At 17.6% G+C, this 21364-nt stretch overlaps 2 protein-coding genes across 2 annotated transcripts; both read left to right on the top strand.

Moving 5' to 3' along the window:
* Positions 1-741: 741 nt before the first annotated feature.
* Positions 742-7836, top strand: LOC122714425 (lipase 3-like). The gene is made up of 7 exons (XM_043935741.1): positions 742-965; positions 1248-1367; positions 1938-2161; positions 2591-2837; positions 5879-6128; positions 6321-6678; positions 7644-7836. The coding sequence occupies exons 1-6, from the start codon at positions 927-929 to the stop codon at positions 6614-6616; spliced, it is 1176 nt and encodes a 391-aa protein (XP_043791676.1). The 5' UTR covers positions 742-926; the 3' UTR covers positions 6617-6678; positions 7644-7836.
* A 774-nt stretch (positions 7837-8610) lies between these two features.
* LOC122714455 (rab proteins geranylgeranyltransferase component A 1) lies at positions 8611-18254 on the top strand. Its single transcript, XM_043935788.1, has 12 exons — positions 8611-8711; positions 8817-8874; positions 8944-9010; positions 13046-13240; positions 13303-13486; positions 13972-14209; positions 14799-15021; positions 15117-15323; positions 16011-16135; positions 16209-16369; positions 16887-17063; positions 17155-18254. Exons 2-12 carry the CDS (start codon positions 8826-8828, stop codon positions 17320-17322), a joined length of 1794 nt encoding a protein of 597 aa, XP_043791723.1. The 5' UTR covers positions 8611-8711; positions 8817-8825; the 3' UTR covers positions 17323-18254.
* The last annotated feature ends 3110 nt before the right edge of the window (positions 18255-21364 follow it).

The following is a 21364-nucleotide window of genomic DNA, read 5'->3' as shown; positions in this document are numbered from 1 at the left end:
TAAGAATAATAAATAATTGATATTTTATTAATTTACATAATTCTATTTAATTTAATCTGTCTAAATAATTGTTATCTATGCGTATTTATATATAATCATTAATTTGATCAATTAAACGGTCCATAAATAAATCAAAATAATGCACATAATTTATGTACTAAGTATTTATATTTAAAAAAATGCATAAAATTAATGAACTTTTAAATTTAAAAATATTTTTTTATTTTTAAATATATATATTAACAGAAAAAAAATTAAAAATTATTAAAACCTTAATAGAAAGTTTAGACAGAATTTTTATTTTATATAATAAAATAATTAAAATAATTAAAAAAATGTTTTCTTTTGAAAAATTATAATTTATACATAATATTGATTTTATTATAGGAAGAAATTCACATATTAAATAGTCGATTTTATTTCATAAATATATAAGATTTTATATATATTTATTATATTACATATAATATATATATGTATACATAAATCAATAAAAATATAGAAATTAACTTCTAAAAATGATATAAAATAGTAACTTTTTTCACATATTTTTTATCTTCATAAAAATATTAAAAATACTAAAAGTAATAAGTAATAAGAACGCATGCGTGTAAATCGGTATCTCGGACACCAATGCGTTCATGACAGTATAACGCAATATGTTATCATAAACTTGTTGAGATTTATTTATCTGTGAAGTTATATCTTAAAAATTTAAATTACATGAAATTATTTTGATATTTCTCGATTTTTCTATATTTGGATAATATTGCATTCAAAATTTTAATTTCTTATAAAATCAATTCGCAAAAAAATAAAATCAAATAATAGTAAGTAAAGAAAAATAACAAGAAGAAAAAGGAATCATTATTCTTGGTGAAAGTTCTCCATCACGAAAACTCAATCTTTCATCAGCTACTCATATAATGAACGCAACCAATCAGGATGAAATTCATATGACAACAGTGAGTTCCTTTTTCTTTTTTTTATATAACTTTATTTTTAATTAAACTTTATTTATAGTTATTAATAATATAATATATTTTAAACTATCAGTAAGTTATTCATTAAATAATTTTATTTTGTAGAGATTTATTTATTTATTAACAACTATTTTGCACATTTAAAATATATAAATATAAAGATTTTAAAAATATTTTAAAATATCTTTTTAAAAAATAATTAAATAATAAAAATATTATATATTATATAATTTTATATAACAAAAAAAAATAATTTTTTTTTAGCCTGAATTAATTTCAGCGCATGGTTATAAATCAGAAATACATCATATTTGGACAGAAGATGAATATTGTTTAGATATACATCGAGTTCTACCAAAATCATATCAAAATTCTAATTACAATGTAAGTAAAAATAAGTAAAAATAATTACAATGTAAGTAAATGAAAATTGATAAAAAATCAAAGATAAATATTTATTTTTAAGAGAAATATATTTTTTAGAAAGAATGTTATATAAATTATGCATTTATCTTTATAATATATTCTTTTAAAAAATTGAATTTTAAAAATGCATTTAAAAAGATACTTTATAATGTATCTATATAAGTTATAATAATTTAACTTTCTGTTTATTGAAAGTTATTACATAATAAATTCAAAATATAGTAAGTATTCAAATATTATATTTGTTTATTAATAGTAAGTTAAAATATTAAAAATATTATATTATTAATATTTATTAATAAATTTAATAAATAAATATTAATGACATTTCATTAGTTATTTATTTATTAATTATTATATATTACATAATATGATAAAAGTTATTTTAAATTTATATATAAATTTATTATAAATATTTTTTAAATTTTTTATCTATATTTTATGTTGAAATAATTTAAAAAAATTAAATATTTGTAATAAAATAAAATTTATATCAATATTAAAATATAATAAAAATTTAATATTTAGTATGGAAGTTGTGAAATCTCAACAAAAGGACCTATACCTGTTCTCATTCATCATGGACTACTATCAAGTTCAGCTGATTGGGTATTATTGGGTCCAAAAAAAGCTCTAGCATATATTTTATGTGACAACAATTATGATGTTTGGTTAGGAAATGCAAGAGGCAATGCATATTCTAGAAAACATAAACAATATACAACTAAAGATAAAGCATTTTGGGATTTTAGGTAATTTTATTGCAAAATAATTGAATATAATAATGCTTGTTTAGTGTTTGCATTTCTATCCTATTTTATAAATATATTATGAACTTACTTTTCTTAAAATGGATTCTGTGAATAAGTTTCTATATCATATAATAAAAATAAATTAAATAAGTAGTTTTCTCTAAATATAAATAATCTAATTAATAATAGGATATTTAATTATTAATTTCTTATCATGATCGCACATTATTTCACATAATATTTTTTTCTTAATTCATTTTCTAATTCATTTTTTTAAAATTTCTAATAAATAAAAAAAGAAAAAAGTTATTAATTTCTAGAATTTCTTTCTAGATTTGCAAATACTATGCGGATATAATTTATTAGATATAAAAAAATATGTAATTATATTAGTTAATCAAATATAATAATAATTATCAAATTTTTTAGTTGGCATGAAATTGGTTATTATGATTTACCGGCAATTATAGATTATATTTTAGAGCATACTGGATATAGAAAGCTCTATTATATAGGTTACAGTCAAGGTACAACTGCATTTTATGTAATGGCTAGTGAGAAATCTGAATACAATCAAAAAATTAAAGGAATGATCAGTTTAGCACCAATAGCATTTCTCTCAAACCAGAGAAGTCCTTTATTTAAATTTATTGTTCATTTTTATGGATTAATGGAGGTATATTTTTAAATATATGAAATTTTTTATTATGATCAGAGATGGCTAAATTACATTTTGTATTTATATTTTTATTATAAAAATAAAGATATTAATAAATATAAAATAAATATAAAAATTATATAATAAATATACAAATACAAAATATATTTGATTTAATTATGTCAAATTAATTTTTATAATCAATTTCTCTCTGTTAATAATTAAAAGTTACAAAAACTTCATAAATTACTCTTTAAATATTTCTTAAAAATATGAATAATTATTAATTTATTATTAAGTAATTAAAAAAATTATTTTTATAAACTTGATGTATAAAAAAGTTATCTTAGATCATAATAGATTTTTTATGTACTATATAAATATGGAATGTTCTGTAACTGGTGATACAATAAAAAAAAAAAAAATAATTTTATGTGAAAAAATAAATTAAAAATATAGAATAAATTTTTTTTATTTAAGTTTTCATTTTTAAGTAAAACAAGTTTAAAAAATTTTTAAATACAACTAAAATTGACTATTTCTTGATTAAACATGAATTATTGATAGATGGTTTTTATATTCTATGTATGAAAAACAATAAATATATAATTTTATTTTTTGTTTTTTGTTTTTTGTTTCTTGTTTCTTGTTTTAATAATATTATTAATGTAATAATATCTTTGTTTTTGAGAAAATCGAGATTGAAATATATATAGTCAAGATATATAATTGGTAAATTTTCAAATTTAAATTTTTTAAAAATTAATTTTTAAATGAAAAAAATTTATTCTTCTACTTGTTCTATTTTTTATTTATTTACATTTTTAGAATAAAAAAAAATAGAATAATCAACTTAATTCTGTTCATTTATATTTAATTAAGAAATAATTAATTTTAGTTATACAGTTTATACTTGAATTTTTCGAACTTGTTTTATTTAAAAACAAAGAACTTATTTTATTCAAAAACATTTTTAAATGAAAAAATTTTATTCTATATTTTCAATTTATTTTTTCATATACAATCACTTCTTTTTTGATTATATCATCAATTACAAAGTATCTTTTATAAATTAATTATAAATATAATTATAAATAATTATAAATATAAACTGGTTTTTTTATTTATCTTAATTAATGTTTTATGCATTTCATTAATATTTTATTATTTTTGATAAATTTTATTTCTAATATTAATCAATAAATTTATAAAACATTAAAATAAATTCAGTATAATTTAATCAGATAATTGTATTTATGTGTAATATTAATATTTAATTAATATGTTTATAATATTCAATAAAAATTTAATTATGTCAAATAAATAAATAATATTTTTTCATACATATAGCATATGAAGAAATATTTTGCTATAGCTCTCACAGTGGATTCTACAACTTTGGATTGGAGATATTTATTAAAAAACTTCCTGCAAAATTGGGCTCGATTTTAAAATTCAAAATTAACACGTTCACGGATGAAAACATATTTTTTTCTGTATCTCTAAAAATTCAATATACACATTACATTATCTTGATAAAAAAAAAAAATAAAGATTCTTTTATATTTGTATTTGTATTGTATTTTATATTTTATTTTTTTTTTGTGTTTTTGTATTTTATTTTTTTTGTATTGTATTTTATATGTAATGATGATAATATTTATTATTAGTAAATATTAATTACTTCTTATATATGAAATTTTAAGTTATTTAAATACTTACATAAAAATTTTAAGTACATATTAAAAGTTATATAATTTTCAATTTTTCCAAACATTTTTAATCTAAAAATGGAGAATTTATGAATTAGAAATATGCTGATTCATATATGAATCAAAGAACTGTGAACATATTAATTTTGTAACTCCTATATATTCTATTATTCACACATTTAAAGTATTTACATGTTGCATCACAATCATTCCTATAAAAAATGATAAATATTATTATTTATATGAATTTCAATTATATAATGTTTACATTCTAAGTAAAAATATGATTTATATTATCATTTGAGTTTATATTTTCATTGAAAATATAATAACTATGATCAAATCAAATTGCTTTGCATTATAATTTTACAAAATATAAATATGAAAATATAATTAATAATATTTTATAGTTTTTATTATATTTTAAACATTGAAAAATATCTTATTTATCTTATTATTTTTTGTTCTAAGTCAAAAAATAGACTTTTATTAATTAATATTTCTTAGTAATTAAATTTATACATTAGTTTCATAATAATCATTTTTTTTTTAAATTTACAATTTAAATTTATGATTTTGAATTTGTTAATATAGATTTAGCAGATTTTGTAGTAGTTTCATTTATATTTTTATATGTTTTGTTTATATTTTTTTGTTTTATATTTTTGTTATGATTTACTAAATTCGGGTATATTGCAAGCTATATATTTATGAAACAATTGTGCTATTGAATTTGTGCTAATAAAGAAGAAACTATTATTGTTGTATGTTTTTAAAAATCGAAATTTTTAGATTTTTATATTATATTTTATTTATTAAAAATATCAACATTTGATTTGGATTTATAATTATATTATTAATATGCATCAGTAAATATTCAAATAATAATATTAATTTATTTTGAAACTTCATTTGAAATATAAACATTAAATAATTAAATCATTTAATAATAATAGTATAAGAATTTATTATGCTTTAGTAGTAACAAGAATTTTTTTATTATTTTTTATGAGAAAGATTAGTTGATGTATAGATTCATATTTTAATATTTACTTATAATAGCCACGATAAAATATTTCTTTATATTTTATACATAAAATTTTTTATACTTATTAAAAAATATATATATATATGTTAATGTATATGTTTAAAATTTTTAAAAAATTTTAAATATAATAATATTTAATATTTATATAATTATATTTAATAATATTAAATATATAAATATAACAGTGTAATGATCATAATGATATATTTTATAAATGATATAAATAGATCCATCTCTGATCAGAAAATATATTATATATATATATTTTGAGTGACACTTTTATAATAAGTATGTTTCAGTGGGGATCCTCTTACTGCAATGTACATCAATGGTTTCCCCGAAATAGATTGCAAGCACAAACTTTGAGTACAATAATTCGAAATGCTCCAGGCAGTCTTACTAAAGGTTTTTGTGTATGCTGGTTTTCTTTAATTGCTGGATTTGGTAGTAATCAGTTAGATAAATCTATGTTACCATTAATTTTGGGACATTTTCCAGCTGGAGCTTCTGCAAAACAAATTATTCATTATAGTCAAAGTATATTATCAGGTATTATTTAATAATATATAATTATTTTCAAATATTTAGCTTTTATTTATTTTAATTATATTTCTTAATTATCAATATAAATTAATAAATTTTTATGTATATAGATTATATTTTTATGTATACAAATTATATTTTTATGTATTTTTCTGTATATAAATTGATATATAATTAATTTGATATTATTATTAACAGGATCGTTTCGTAAATTCAATTATGGAGCAACAGAAAACCTAAAAATTTATGGATCAACACAACCACCAAAATATGATCTTGAGAAAGTAAAAACACCAATTGTAATATTTTATAGTGAAAATGATTTTCTTACTGATCCTACAGATGTAAAAAAACTTATTGATAGACTGCCAAATATTATAGAGATAAAAAAAATTGAATATGCAAAATTTAATCATATTGATTATTTGTGGGGTAGAGATGCTAGAACACTTCTCTATGATACTGTTTTAACAGTTTTACAAAAATTCAGATGAAAAAAAGTTCTTATTAAGTTTATTATTGTGATGATTTATATATAATATTAAAATTAACAAAGGTATTTAAAAAAAGTATTTTTTATTGTTATTTAATGTTTTCTTTGTTAATTTATTAAAACTTGATATAAAAAAAAATTGTATATGAAATATAATTATTTAAATTAATTTATAACTAATTTTTTTTAATATTTATGAATACGATTTTAAAATTATAAAAACAGATAAGAAAAGAAAATATATTCGCTTAATATATTCTCTATATAAAAAATATATAGTTTTTATAATGTGTTATTTCTTTTATAATTTATTTTGTAGATAAATAAAAATGAAATAAAATTTTATAAAATTATAAGAAAAGAACTTTCTTTATTAATTTTTCTTTATTACTTTACTTTATAACTTTCTTTATTAATTTGATATAAATTATAATATGTATTTTATTAAATATATATATACATATATATTTGAATAAATGTTTTTATAAATTAATATAATAATTTTTTCCAAGTGTATTTTACAAAAAAAAAATATATATATATATATACATTATTCAATAATAATAACTCATATTATTGTCATTATAATGGTTTAAAGAATTAAGAACTAATTTTTTAAAAATTAATGTTTAATATTAAAAATTTAATAAAAGAATTTTTATAAATTTATATAAATATAATATATATATATTACATTTAATGTAATATAATAAAATATATAAAATAATTTCTATTTATTATAAAAAAAAAATGTAATATATTTGATTATTTTTTATATATAGATTAAAAATAGTAATGTAATATAAAATTAAAAAATTTCTTGAATGATTAAATATTTTATATAATTTTATATTTTATAAAAAAACATTAAAATAATTGTAATGTTTTTATTTTTTAAAATTTAACATTAGTTTTACTCTATAAATTTCATAAATATTTTATTTTTCATGTACAATTTAATTTTTTATATTTAAAATATTTATTTAATATAATTTTATTAATTTTATTAATTGTATATATTTTAAAAGGAGCCACATTAATAATAATAGTAATGAAACATGGAGTTGGATTTTATTCACTCATATTTTTGTGCAAATCTTAAACTGTATACTTATAGTCACGATTCATACATGGACATCCCATATATAAATTGAAGCAAAGATAATAAAGAAAATATGATATTATATGTAAAAGATAATTTAAAATAGTGAATAGTGTATCAAATATATATTATAAGCAATTACTTTTGATTTACCTATGAATAATTTTTAAATAATTATTAATAATGATGCAAACATATTCAAAAAATTATAAAGAATGATAAAAATGATAATCAAAATAAAATAAGTCCAAAATATATGTTGAACTAAAGCTGAAAAAAAGCTTTGCATTCTCTTTAAACTTTTATTTATTAAAAGTATAATTGTGTTAGAAATATAATTTCTATATAAATATATTTTATCTTATCCTCAAACTTTGCATAAAAAGTAAATTTATTAAAATGATTTTATTTTGCAACTAATAATAATAATGAATAAATAATTTTTTTTTAGATCTGTATATTGTTCTTACAATTTTTTTTTAAATTAAAATAAATTATAAGAAAATAATTACAAATTAAATATTATCAATTAATTAATTTACCAATATTATTAATATTAATTTATCAATATTTTAATTTAAATTTAATTTTTTCGAAATATTTAATATTTAAATTATAATTTAAAATATAATATAATGAACATTATTTAAAAATTAATAATGATTAAGTTATGTTTTATAAATATTTATACATTGCTTTGAAAATAAAAATTTTCTATTTTGCATTCATTTTACATACATAAAAGTCATGTAGATGATTTTATCTATGCTTTAAAATTATCTAAAATCATATCTATAAGTACATATAGTCTAAGGTATAAACTACCGATAACGGCAATATCTAGTTATTTTATCTTCCGAGACTAAACTCTGACGAATCAGCATTGAGTTCACTTAGAATCTATAGCGTCCTGTTCTGTCAAATTGGAGTTTTGAGATTGTCGTGAAACAGTGAAAGTTCGGAGCGAAACGACGGGAGTGGCCCTTCACTCAATGTAATTGACGGAATTCATTAGAAATGAATTGATTTCTTAGTCATTCTTTCACTGAATAGTAAAACTATTTGTGTTCACAATCCTACATTCTATTGCAATTTACAGCTGGAAGCCATGGAAGACTATCTACCAAATGAATATGATGTCGTCGTCGTAGGGACGGGTATTGATTTTTACAATATATGTCTTATTTATTTTCTTGCTTTTTTATAACTATTTATTAATTTTATAGGTATGACAGAATCTATTGTCGCAGCAGCTGCAAGTAGAATCGGTAAAAAGGTCCTTCACCTAGACAGGTATGTCAAATTTTCTCTCTTCTTTTTTCTTCGTTCTCATTCTTTTATTTTTTATTTCTTGATTTTTTTTTTCTAATTTCATTGCTTCTTGTCAATTATTTTTTGGTTTTATACATTTTTTCTCCATATGCTTACATTTTCTTGTAATTTTTAAATTTTGCTTATTCCTTATTTCATCCTATGTTCCATATTGTACTATTAAAGATAACATATGTGTATATATATATATATATATTATTACATTATATATTATTTTTTTATTTATTAAATTCAAATATAAAATAAAAATATGAAAACTTGTAACTAATTGTATCTTTTTATTAAATATTTAATTCTTTATTGAACAAAAATAACATTTTTTTCATATAAGAGTAATTACACTTAAATAAATAAGAAATATTTGATATTAAAAATTAAAAAGTTAAAAAACTAAAAAGTTAAATTTTAGAATTAATATATATAATTCTTTGATATTAACTTAAAAATTTTATAATTTTGAAATATTAAATTTTCATAATATGCTATTAAAAATTTGGGAGTTTTGTTTTTAAGTTGTTTGATTTTATGTTGTTCAATTATATATTGATAATTATAAATATTTCAATATTTCAATAATATATATATATATATATATATATAGCTTATGTACTTATGTAATTATTTTCTATTCTGGAAATTGAAAGTGAAATTTTTTCTTATATTTTTCTATATAGTATATATATTAATTATATACTTATTATATACTAATTATTTTTTAATTTTGCTTGTGTTTCTTTTTTTATTTTTGTAATTTTAAATAAAGTACTTTTAATTATTCTACTATTAAAATCATTTAAATAATTTAGATAAATAAATATGAATAAATCAAATATATATTCCAAATAAAATTATTCTTTGTAAATAAAATTATAAATAAAATATATAATGTTCCTTATGAACAAATAACATCTATCATAAGCAATTTATTTTTTTTTTAACATATAAATATATATTACCTTCTTTAATTAAAATGTTCTATTTATTTTTTAAAATATATTTATATGAAAATATATTCTTTTATCATTTAAAAAAACAAAAAACTCATATGAAATCTATAATTAATTTAATTTATTTATTTTAATGAGCTTCAAATTTTTCAAATTTTTGAAATGATAGATAAGATATTTTAAATATACTTCTCTAAAAAGAGTAGCATATTTGGAAATCATTTATGTTAATTATTATATTAAGAAGTGATAAAAATATTAAATTATAATATTTGGTTATAAGAACAAACAGGATTAAAAAAATACTTTTAATTTAAATTCTTTATATACTTATTTTTATATATTTAGTTATATATTTAGTTTATATATAGTTATACTTATATATTTAATTTTATATATTTTCTAAAATTAAAATTTTCTTTATTTCTTTAAAATTAAATCTAAAAAAATTACATATATTCAGATTTTCTTTATGAAAATTATTTATTTATTCTCCTAAAAAATAAAATATTTACTTATGTTCAATCATTATGTCAAAAAACTCAAGTAGATAATATTTATGAATTTATTTAAGTATAAATTTCAAATTGTCAATTGAATTCAATAATTCAGTTCCTATTTAGTTCTTATAATGTTTTTTAAAATTTTAAATATAAAATATAGATATGATGTTTTTGTAATATAGTAGATATAAAATATGATAATATTTAAATATAGTATTCAAATAATTCAATAAATTCAATATTCAAATAATATAAATGATAATATCCAAATCATTGGATATCTCATTATTCAAAAAAACTGAAAATTTATATATATAAAATCAAAATTACAAATTAATAATAATGATAGCATTAAAAATAAAATGAAAAAGATAATTAATAAAATATTAAATAAATTTACATTATGAAAAGATATATAATATGTATATATATATATATATATATATATAAAGTAAGAAGCTATTTATTCCAATTTTATGTGGAATATATTTTTTTTAAATCAGAAATCCATGAATTAAGAACCATAATATATACAATATAACATTTTTTATTTATTAAAATAATTTATAAAGTATACTGATAAAATTATTCTTTCTTATGGAATATTTTATTTGTATATAAATTTTAGTTTTTATATTGGAACATTTGTTTTTGTTATATTTTTATATAAAAAAGATAAATTAATTTTATATATTTATATNTATATTATATATATTATTAATATTAAAATTTATTTAAATATTTTTTTAAAAATATAAAAAAACTGTTTATATAAAAAAAATATTTTTTTATTTTGTAAAATTTATTGTGAATATGAAAAAAAATATTAAATTTAGTTATAAATTTGTATTTTGTAAATTATTTTTTATATAATAAATAATATAATAAATAAATTTGATTTTTGATGTATTAATTATTATTAATTTTTTTTATAAAACTAATAAAAAATTGAAATCATATAAATGTCCACTATATATTTTACTAGGAATAAAAATGGATACAATATACAATATAATATCATTTAAATGGAGATGATTTTGAAATCTGAAATATGTTGTAAAAAACAGATATTTATATTTTTCTTTTTGTATTTTAATTTCGTTTTTAAATTTTCAAATTTTTAGTATTAAAATGTGTTTATATAATATTATATAAAAATAATTATTAAATAACATTATAAAGTTTAATATACTTGAATGTAATTAATTTTTTATATAATAATATAAATAAAAATAATATAAATAATATAAATTAATTTGTATATAAATGTTATAATAAATATAATGATATACAAATACTTTTTAAAACTTATAACTATAAGTCATATAAAAATCAAATTATTCATAAATTATTTGCTACAAAATATTTTATTCAAAAGTTATGTAAAAATGGATATAATTTGATTTTTACTGTTGGACATATTCATATAAAACATATGAAAAATCACTTTTATATTTTTAAATAAAATCATGTAATTTTGAGTGCATTTATTAATATTTATTTTTTTTCTTATAAAAAAAGTATTAATTTATTTTCAACTAAAAAAACTAAATTAGTATAAAAGATATTTTATTTTCAATTTTATATAAAATTTACTATATGAAACACATAAATAATTTTCTTTTGTTTTTTTTTTTTTTTCTTATTTTTTATAAAATAAGTTTTAAATAATTCAAGTTAAAATATTGAAATTGATTATCTGTATTGACTTATAGATATTAATTTAATCATTCAACCAATTGATATTGATATGAACAGTTGATGTTAGATCTTTATGATGCTATAATGTATAATTAGAAATAATTATATAATCAAAAATTTTTTTAAAATTAGCGAAATTCTTTAAAAAGAAATTAGCGAATATCTTTAAAAAATTAGATTAAAATAGAATTTCAAAAAAAGAAAATAAATTAATAAAAAAAAAATTAATCATTTTCTATCGAAGTTGCAAAGAATATGTGATTCAGTTTCAAAGAAATTAAATTAATCTTCATATATTTTTTAATATGCAATTGCAAAAAATCAAATTATATCCTTGTATCTTATAAAATTTTTTTATGCAATAAATAATTTACATTCATGATTATTTGAAATTTCATATCTTTATATTATATAATATATTATATCTTTTTATTGTAAAAACAAGAATTTAATAATTATTAATTGTTTTATTTATTTTTGTTTATTCTAAAAAGCAATAAATATAAACAATAAATATGTTGTTATGTTAAAAAATTTTTTAAATATAATTAGAAATAGTATTAGAATATTTTTTTTTCAATTTGTTACAAGATGTTTATTTATAAATATATGAGACTTTCAATTATTATTTGTTTATTCTTATATGATAATTTAAATTCATAAAAAATAAACACTTTCATTTTTTCTTTTAGAATTTCTTTTGAGAAATACATAATATTTATTTATTGTGTTTGAAATTTAAAATATAATAATTATTATATAATCATTATATCTTATTCTATATGTAATATTTTTCATTTTAATTAATTAAAATTTTAAATAAATAATTTTTTATTTATTCGTAGTGATGAATATTATGGTGGCCTATGGGCAACATTTAATTTTGATGGTCTACAGAAATGGATAGAGGACCTAAAAGTTTCCAAAAATAATACTAAGCATGTATCTGAAGTAGATTTAGAATCTGAAGAAAAGTTTTTAGAAACTAGTAATGAATATTCGACTGTTGAAAATATTGAGGAAACCTGGTATATTTCAAAGTAAGTTTTCTTTTTCAATTTCATGTGTTTTATTTTTTTATTTAATTATGTTTTTATTATAGTGATGCTGATCTACCAGTAGTGTCTTCAAAAGATACGCAAACAGATAGTACTGGAGATAGTAATGGTAGTGGTGATGAAAAAGCAGATGATGATAAAGTTGAAAAAAAGGAAAATGTAAAACAATGGAGTATAGATCGTATAAGAAAGGAATACAGGAAGTTTAATATTGATTTGGCACCAAAGGTAAAATATAAAAATATCTTTTATAATTATATATAATATTTAATTATTTATATTATTATTACATTTTGTACTTATTATATATTATTATTGATTGTTCATTTGTTTACATTTAATTTAATAAATTTTGTACATTAAATTAAGTAAAGAAGAAATATATCATATTCTTATATATTTTTATAAAGTAATAGAAAAATGTATGCTTTTATTAATAAAATAATAGAAGTTACGTTAATTTTTTAAATTGCATTAATTAAAATTATTTTAATAATGAAATGAGACTTCTAAAAAAATTTGATATTGTTAACGATATTGTCAAAATTGAAAGAAGTTACTAAAAATATTTATTTTTTATTTTTCATATTATGATATTTGATATATTTTATTTAATATATCAAATATTTATTTCAAAATTTGCAATGTTATTTTTTATGATTATATAAAAATTCATTGTGTTAGTTGATTTTAATATTATTTATTTATGACAGTTGTTATTTGCACGAGGTGAATTGGTTGAGCTTTTAATCTCCAGTAATATTGCCCGCTATGCGGAATTTCGCGCAGTATCCAGAGTAGCTACATTCATGGATGGGAAACTGACACAAGTACCTTGTTCAAGAGCTGATGTATTTGCAAATAAAACTGTTAGTGTTGTTGAGAAAAGAATGTTAATGCAACTGCTCACTTCATGCATGGAACAAGGAGCTGATAGTCCAGAATTTGATGGTAATTTCTTATTTTTTTTATTTTTAATTTCAATTTTGTAGTATAGATACTTGTTATATAATGATAATATTTTGTTTCATTTTGAAAGAAAGTATTTAAATTATTTATAATAATACATGATTTAATAACAAAAGGAATTTAATAATCATTTCTTTCCAAATGCAATAGTTTTTTTATTAAAGAAAAATTATCAAATTTAAAATAATAAAATGCATAAAAAAAATGTATCATTAGTGCATATTGAAAAATGAATTGGAATAATTTAATTCAATCAATTCAAAACATTAAATTTTTATTCATGAATTGTTATTAAATACAAATGATATTTTAATCATTTGTTATAACACTAACATAATTTGCAACTTTAAGATGATAGAAAGAAAAATTTTTATGTATCTTATAATAAATATTTTTTTTAAAGTCGCAAACAAATAACAACAAATAACAATTTATATCTAATTACATTTAATATAATATATTTTAATTTTAATATTACGATATTATAACGATATTATAATTAATATATTAATTATAAATAATATAATCATATTTTCTAATGCTTTAATTAATAAGATGTATTTATTAACAGGATTTCGTGATAAAACCTTCTTAGAATATTTAAACACAAAAAATTTAACACCAATTGTGCAGCATTATGTTGTTCAAGCAATTGCTATGGCTACTGAAAAAACTTCCTGTAGAGATGGTGTGAATCGCACAAAACATTTTTTGAATAGTCTTGGACGATATGGAAATACACCCTTTCTTTGGCCTATGTATGGTAGTGGTGAATTACCTCAGTGTTTTTGCAGGTATAATTATATTTTTTATTATAATAATTATTATTGTAATGTATAATATGTAAATTATAAATAATAAAAAATATTTTGATTGTTATTATTTATAGATTATGTGCAGTATTTGGAGGAGTTTATTGTCTAAAAAGGCAACTTGATGGTATAGTAATACATAAAAACCAATGCAAAGCTATCATTAGTGGTAAACAAAGAATAAGTTTGGAACATTTAGTTGTTGGTCAAGGCCATTTACCACCAGAAGTTGTAGCTTCTGAAGGAGATCAACGGATATCACGTGGAATCTTCATTACAGACAGGTGTTTATTAGTATTAATATTAGTATTTATTATAGGTATTTATTAAGAAAGGTAAAAAAAAGAAATTAGATTTACTACATCTACATTAGGAATACTACAAATTATTGCGATTTATATTTGTTAATAATATAAACAAAATAATATTAAAATATATATAATAATATATATAAAATAATATTAACTGTTTATGTAGAAAATTGCAAATTAAAAGATCTGTTTATAAATCATTTGAATACAATTGTTCACAAATTTAATTAATGCAAAAATTATTTATAACTATTAATTATTAATAAACTAATTATTTATAACTATTATAATAGAAAAAATAAGATTCAATGAATTCATATATGCATATATATGCATTGTCAGCCATCCTTAATTACGATTGCATATCGATATATATGTCATGGATGTACATATAAGCAGAATTTGATATAATAATTCAAAATTTTTGCAAATAATTCATAAAACTAAAATCATTATGTCTAACAAAAAAGTTATTTAAAATTATGTTTGAGAATATATTAAAAAATCATTTAAAGTCAAAATCAAAATCAAAATCATTGCTATTTCAAAAGTACTAAATATTAGAAAGATTTATAAATAAATTCATAGCAATAAATATAAATATTTAAAATTTCTTTTTTTTTATGTAAAATTTTTTTTATAAAATTATGTTTATTTTAGGTCAATTATGCAAGGTGAAAAGGAAAATTTGACACTTTTATATTATCCTCCAGAACAATCTGATCAAGAACCTGTTACATTGATTGAATTGGGACCATCTACAAATGCTTGCCCTCAAGGATTGTGTATGTAAAATTATGTCTATGAATGTTAATATATTAATAAATTTTAAGAATTCATCAATTTATTTTTAAACAGTTATGGTTCATATGACATGTAAACGAACAACAAATGCAAAAGAAGACTTGGCCTATGTTGTCAATAAATTTTTAAGAGCTGAACCTCTCGATCCATTAGCTATTCGTTCATCTATTCATAGTCATACACAAACTGTTTCTCCAGATAAAAGACACCTCCAGGTACATTATAAATAAATCATATATTTTAAATTCATTTTTACATAAAATTTATTATTAAACATTTATTATTTATTATAATATAACATTTATTATAATATTTATTTACAATATATTCAATATAATTTTTCAAATAGAAATAATTAATATATATTTTCAAATTTTTAGAAATATAATAAAAATTAATATAATATAATAAATATAAAAATTATATTATTGAACTTATGTTATAAATTTATTTTAGAAATATTTTTAAAACTATGAAACAAATTAATATAAAAGAAATTTAAAAATAATATAAAAAAATTTAAATTTAAGTTTTAATTTTCTAAGATATTAAAAATATAAATTTGGATTTAATTTATTAAAGATTATTGTATAATTCTTAGAAAATATTTATCTTATTTATTTTTTTACAAAATAGTTTTAATTTTAAAAAATAGATAAATTTCTTTTTACATTTTTTTGTTATATTCTTATTTAAATTAAAACTAAAAAATTTATTTTTTATATAATACAGGAAGGTGATCAAGATGGTAGAGAAGAATCTACAGAGAACCCAAAACCTCAAGTTTTATGGTCATTATATTTAAATTTACCTGCAAGTGATATTAAATTGAATGATTCTACGCCTAGTAATCTTCATCTGTGTTCAGGTCCAGATTTAGAACTTGATTTCGATTTTGCTGTTAATCAGGTTAATTTTTTTTTAAATTATAATTTAATTCATTTTACAACATTTTTAATTGTGTTAATATTTATTATTATAAATTTTTTAATTTCTTAAGGCGAAGAGCATCTTTCAATCTATGTATCCTGATCAAGATTTCCTTCCTCGTGCACCTGATCCAGAAGAAATCGTTCTTGAAGGAGAAGAAACACCAGGACCGAAATTTGAGGGAGATATAGAGGCTGAAGAAAAACAGGATGTCGAGAAACCAGAGAAAGAGGATTAAATAATCTTTTTTCGTCTTTTCATCTTGAAAACACGAGCCAGCTCCCTTAGCCGCACACCTCTTTCTATCCAAAGTTATATGCGCCTTCTTTCGTTTGAAAGTCGGAAAAGCTTTATTCGAATAATTAACGAACAAATTTTTGCAAAAAATTAAATTGTCAATTATCTAGATTGTGAATGTTTATGCTAATTCATATTTTTATGAACATAATTAAACAAGTGGAATTTAAACAATTGTTTCATCTACTAAGTATTATAAGAAATAATTTACTTTAAATATTGTATATATTTTTTTATATTATGTGCATTCTCTACATCTTTATATTTTTAAATTTTTTATAAATGCATAAAAATTCGCAAGCTAATCTTCTAGTTATGTCTATAAGTGCTAGACATTATATGATGTAATTTTATATAATTTAAATAATTATTTAAATTAAGGATGAAATTATTTTATTTATTTCAATATAATTATGTAAAATTTGTTTTATCTAGCACTCTTTGTAGATGAGATTGTTTGTTTAAAGTATTTTTATTTTTTGAATAATATTTATTCAAATAACTTAAAATTTGTTCGTAGATTTTCGAATAAAATTTCACTTGACAGGCGCTCAAGTCTGCGTTACACTCGCTCTTTTATTAAATTACGGATCAATTGGCCGAAAGCATTAGTTTTTCTTTCTTCCTTTTCTGGTCACACAAATTTATTTTCACAATATTAAGTTTCGAGGAAGTGAAATGTAGTTTTATAATAATACATAAGAGAGATGTGGAAGAACTCTGAAATGAAGAATGAGTAATATTTGTAAACTAATTCTTCATTAAATTACATTATATTTAATAATAATATTAAACAAATTACATATGAAAATTTAATAATTTATAAATGTAATCAATTTCTAATTTAATCGTATATAATTGATATCGATATAATTTAATATCGATTACGTTTATAAATTATAAATTTATAAAATATAATGAAAAAATAATTATTTTAATAAAAATTTCATTAATTTTATTTTTTCTGATCACTAAAAATATAAAAAATACATAATTCCACGTTTCTCTATTATATCAATATAAAAGATATTCTAATGTCTTTTATCTGATTATTAATACGTATTATACATCACATTAGTATTTATTACTCATTATATTGCATAGCATAGTTTACTCATTATATATTATTAGCATAAGAACAAATTTAGACTGCGAAAATCAATCGTTCCTCGACTATTTATTTATTTTTCGAATTATTTAATTATTATAATTTGTTTTAATAATTACTATCATTTTTATTAGATTTCAATATTTTTTCAATTTTAATTGTAGTAATAATTCTTTATTTGAACAATATTACATCAATTTTATATTATTATTACTACTTTTATATACATACACTATAATTTTCTAAATAATTTTCATTATTATTTGTTTATTAAAATTTAAATTTATTTTTTTTACTTGTTTCATTAATTTGAACTTCATCTAAATAATTCAATCCAATATTAATTTAAAATATTTAATATTATTAATTTTTATTTAATTTCTTATTTTATATTTTTTAGAAACATTTTTTTTAAATAATCATATTTTTAATATTTTTATAAGTTAATGAAATAGTTAATGAAAGAAAAGAAGAACTGCTATCGGCTGGTTCCACCCGTATATTATAAAAATTTTTAGACACATTGATTGTAGGGCGGCTTGGATGTCAGAAGTGATAATCATTTTCTCGCCGTTACTGCTTCGATGTGCGTGCATTTATTTGCATTTAACTGATAATACGCCGTATTCAACATTGAAATACAGTAAACTGATACGAACTGAAATATAGTTTATTTTACCAAACATATCTCCTGGAAAAATTAATTTGAAATTTGAAAGGAATTTCATTTTTTTTCCATTTATAATAAATTAAATTATAATATATTAAATTAAATATATTAAATTATAATATAAAATATTTGATTTAATTAATTTAATATTAACAAAATTCAAAATATAAATTTAACAATTTTGAGTTAATTTTATCTTTAAATAGAATTTTTTATTTTAAAAAAGTTCATTAATGAAACATATTTGGTATTATTTTTGCATCGTATTTTAATTTTGAAAATAAAATTTCTTTTATATGAATAAATCCTTTCAAAATTCAATTTTCTACCTTTTCTGTGATTTTTAAATAAGGAGATAAATTTTGTATTTTAATTCTTTATTATTTTTTATTATGTTAATATTTTGCTTTTCGATATTATTTTTTTTTATTATATGATAGAAAATAGATGTTTGTTATTTCATATATTGTATATGATTTATATATATATATATATATATTAAAATAATATATATTCTATAGAATTTAGATTATTTTTTGTTATTATTTTGTGTTTTTTTAATTATTTTACCAAAAAAAAGAAGCGTAAATCGATTTAAAAGACAATAATATAATGTCTATTCAATAATAAAATAAAACAATTTTTTTTTATTTATTATTTATGTATAATCTATCAAATAACGATATTTGATTATAGTAGTTGATATATATATATATTTAAAAGTGAATATATATTTGTATATCACTTATTAATTTGCTGAAGGATAATTGAAGAAAAAGGTATTTATATTTTTAGAAAGGCCGTACGAGAGTAATATGCTATTCCCTATATCATTAAAAGTTCAATTTTCTTGCGGCAAATTTCTAGAAAAAGAATTTATAACATTATATTATTCCTATTATTATTGTTAAATTAGACAAAAGTATATATGTGACAATGCAATTCAACGCTTTGAAGTTTAATCATGTAATGTATCTCTAAAATAATATAATAATATAATAAGATAATGTGATATCCATATTACGTATTCTCATCTTGCAGAAATTTGCTGTACAGGAATTGAGCCATTTTTAATAATAGAGGAGGTAACATATCGCATTTATCCGACAATTTTATCAGATAAAAATTTAATAATAATGAAAGCATATTTAATAATAATGAAAATAATGTAAAGTCCGCGCCCGGCAACTATGCTTTGTGTCCAGTTAATTTTTTTCTTTCTATTATTTTCAAAAATGAGAGTGTGATGTCAGACTCTGAAACTAAGTCTTATTTGATAATCATGTTTTTTCTCTCTTTCATTGTCTAAGTCTATTTATATATTACTAATATAAACTTAAAATATTTATAATTCATTAATTAAAGTCCTATATACGTATGAACTTTTTTCATCTAAAATCTCTTTTTGTTTTTCCTTTACATTTTTTATTTTATTTGATTGTATACAGTCTTTTGTAATTTTTTTGTTGTTTCTTGCTAGTTTAACAATACATATAATGTCTTTATAATAATATTTATCATGTTTTTTCTTTTATAATTGAAAATCTTATACTAATTCAATTTTCGATTTAATATTTATTTTAATTTTTCTATTTTTTCTTTTGTTTTTTTGTCAATAGCTAGAAATTCAATTATTATTTTCATGTGTTTTCTATAACTATGAAGCTAAGAAAAAATGAGAAAATATACAATAATAATTATATATAAATTAATATATAATATTAAATTAGAAAATGCCAAAATAATATATAAATATATAAATATATAAATATATGCATAAATAAGATGTGATAATAATGAAAAAAGAAATAAAGAAAGATATAAGAATAAATGTAAATTATAATAGAAATTAACATGATTCTGAATTATGTGAGAGTATTTAAAGAAATAAAAAAAAAAAAGAACTAATCAAGAAAAAATATAAAAATTAGAAAAGCAAAAGTGAGAGGAAATAGTGGATAGAGAGATCTATTAAAAGGTAAGATCAGGTTATAATTATAAAATCACTCAAGAGAATTTAAAAAAAATATCAAAAAGAATTGAGAAACTAATGGATGAAAAGTATAGAAATAATAAGAAAGAAAACTGAATAGGCAAAATCTGAAGTTCAAAAGATTATTATATATTTATTATCATTATAATAATAAAGTTGTTTGATTATATATATCTATTATATATATATATATATATTATGTATATATTCTA

This window comes from Apis laboriosa, unplaced genomic scaffold (genome assembly GCF_014066325.1).
Source record: "Apis laboriosa isolate Shangri-la unplaced genomic scaffold, ASM1406632v1 scaffold30_cov140, whole genome shotgun sequence".
In the NCBI taxonomy this organism is placed as follows: domain Eukaryota; kingdom Metazoa; phylum Arthropoda; class Insecta; order Hymenoptera; family Apidae; genus Apis; species Apis laboriosa.
This window is presented reverse-complemented; position numbering and strand designations above follow the sequence as displayed.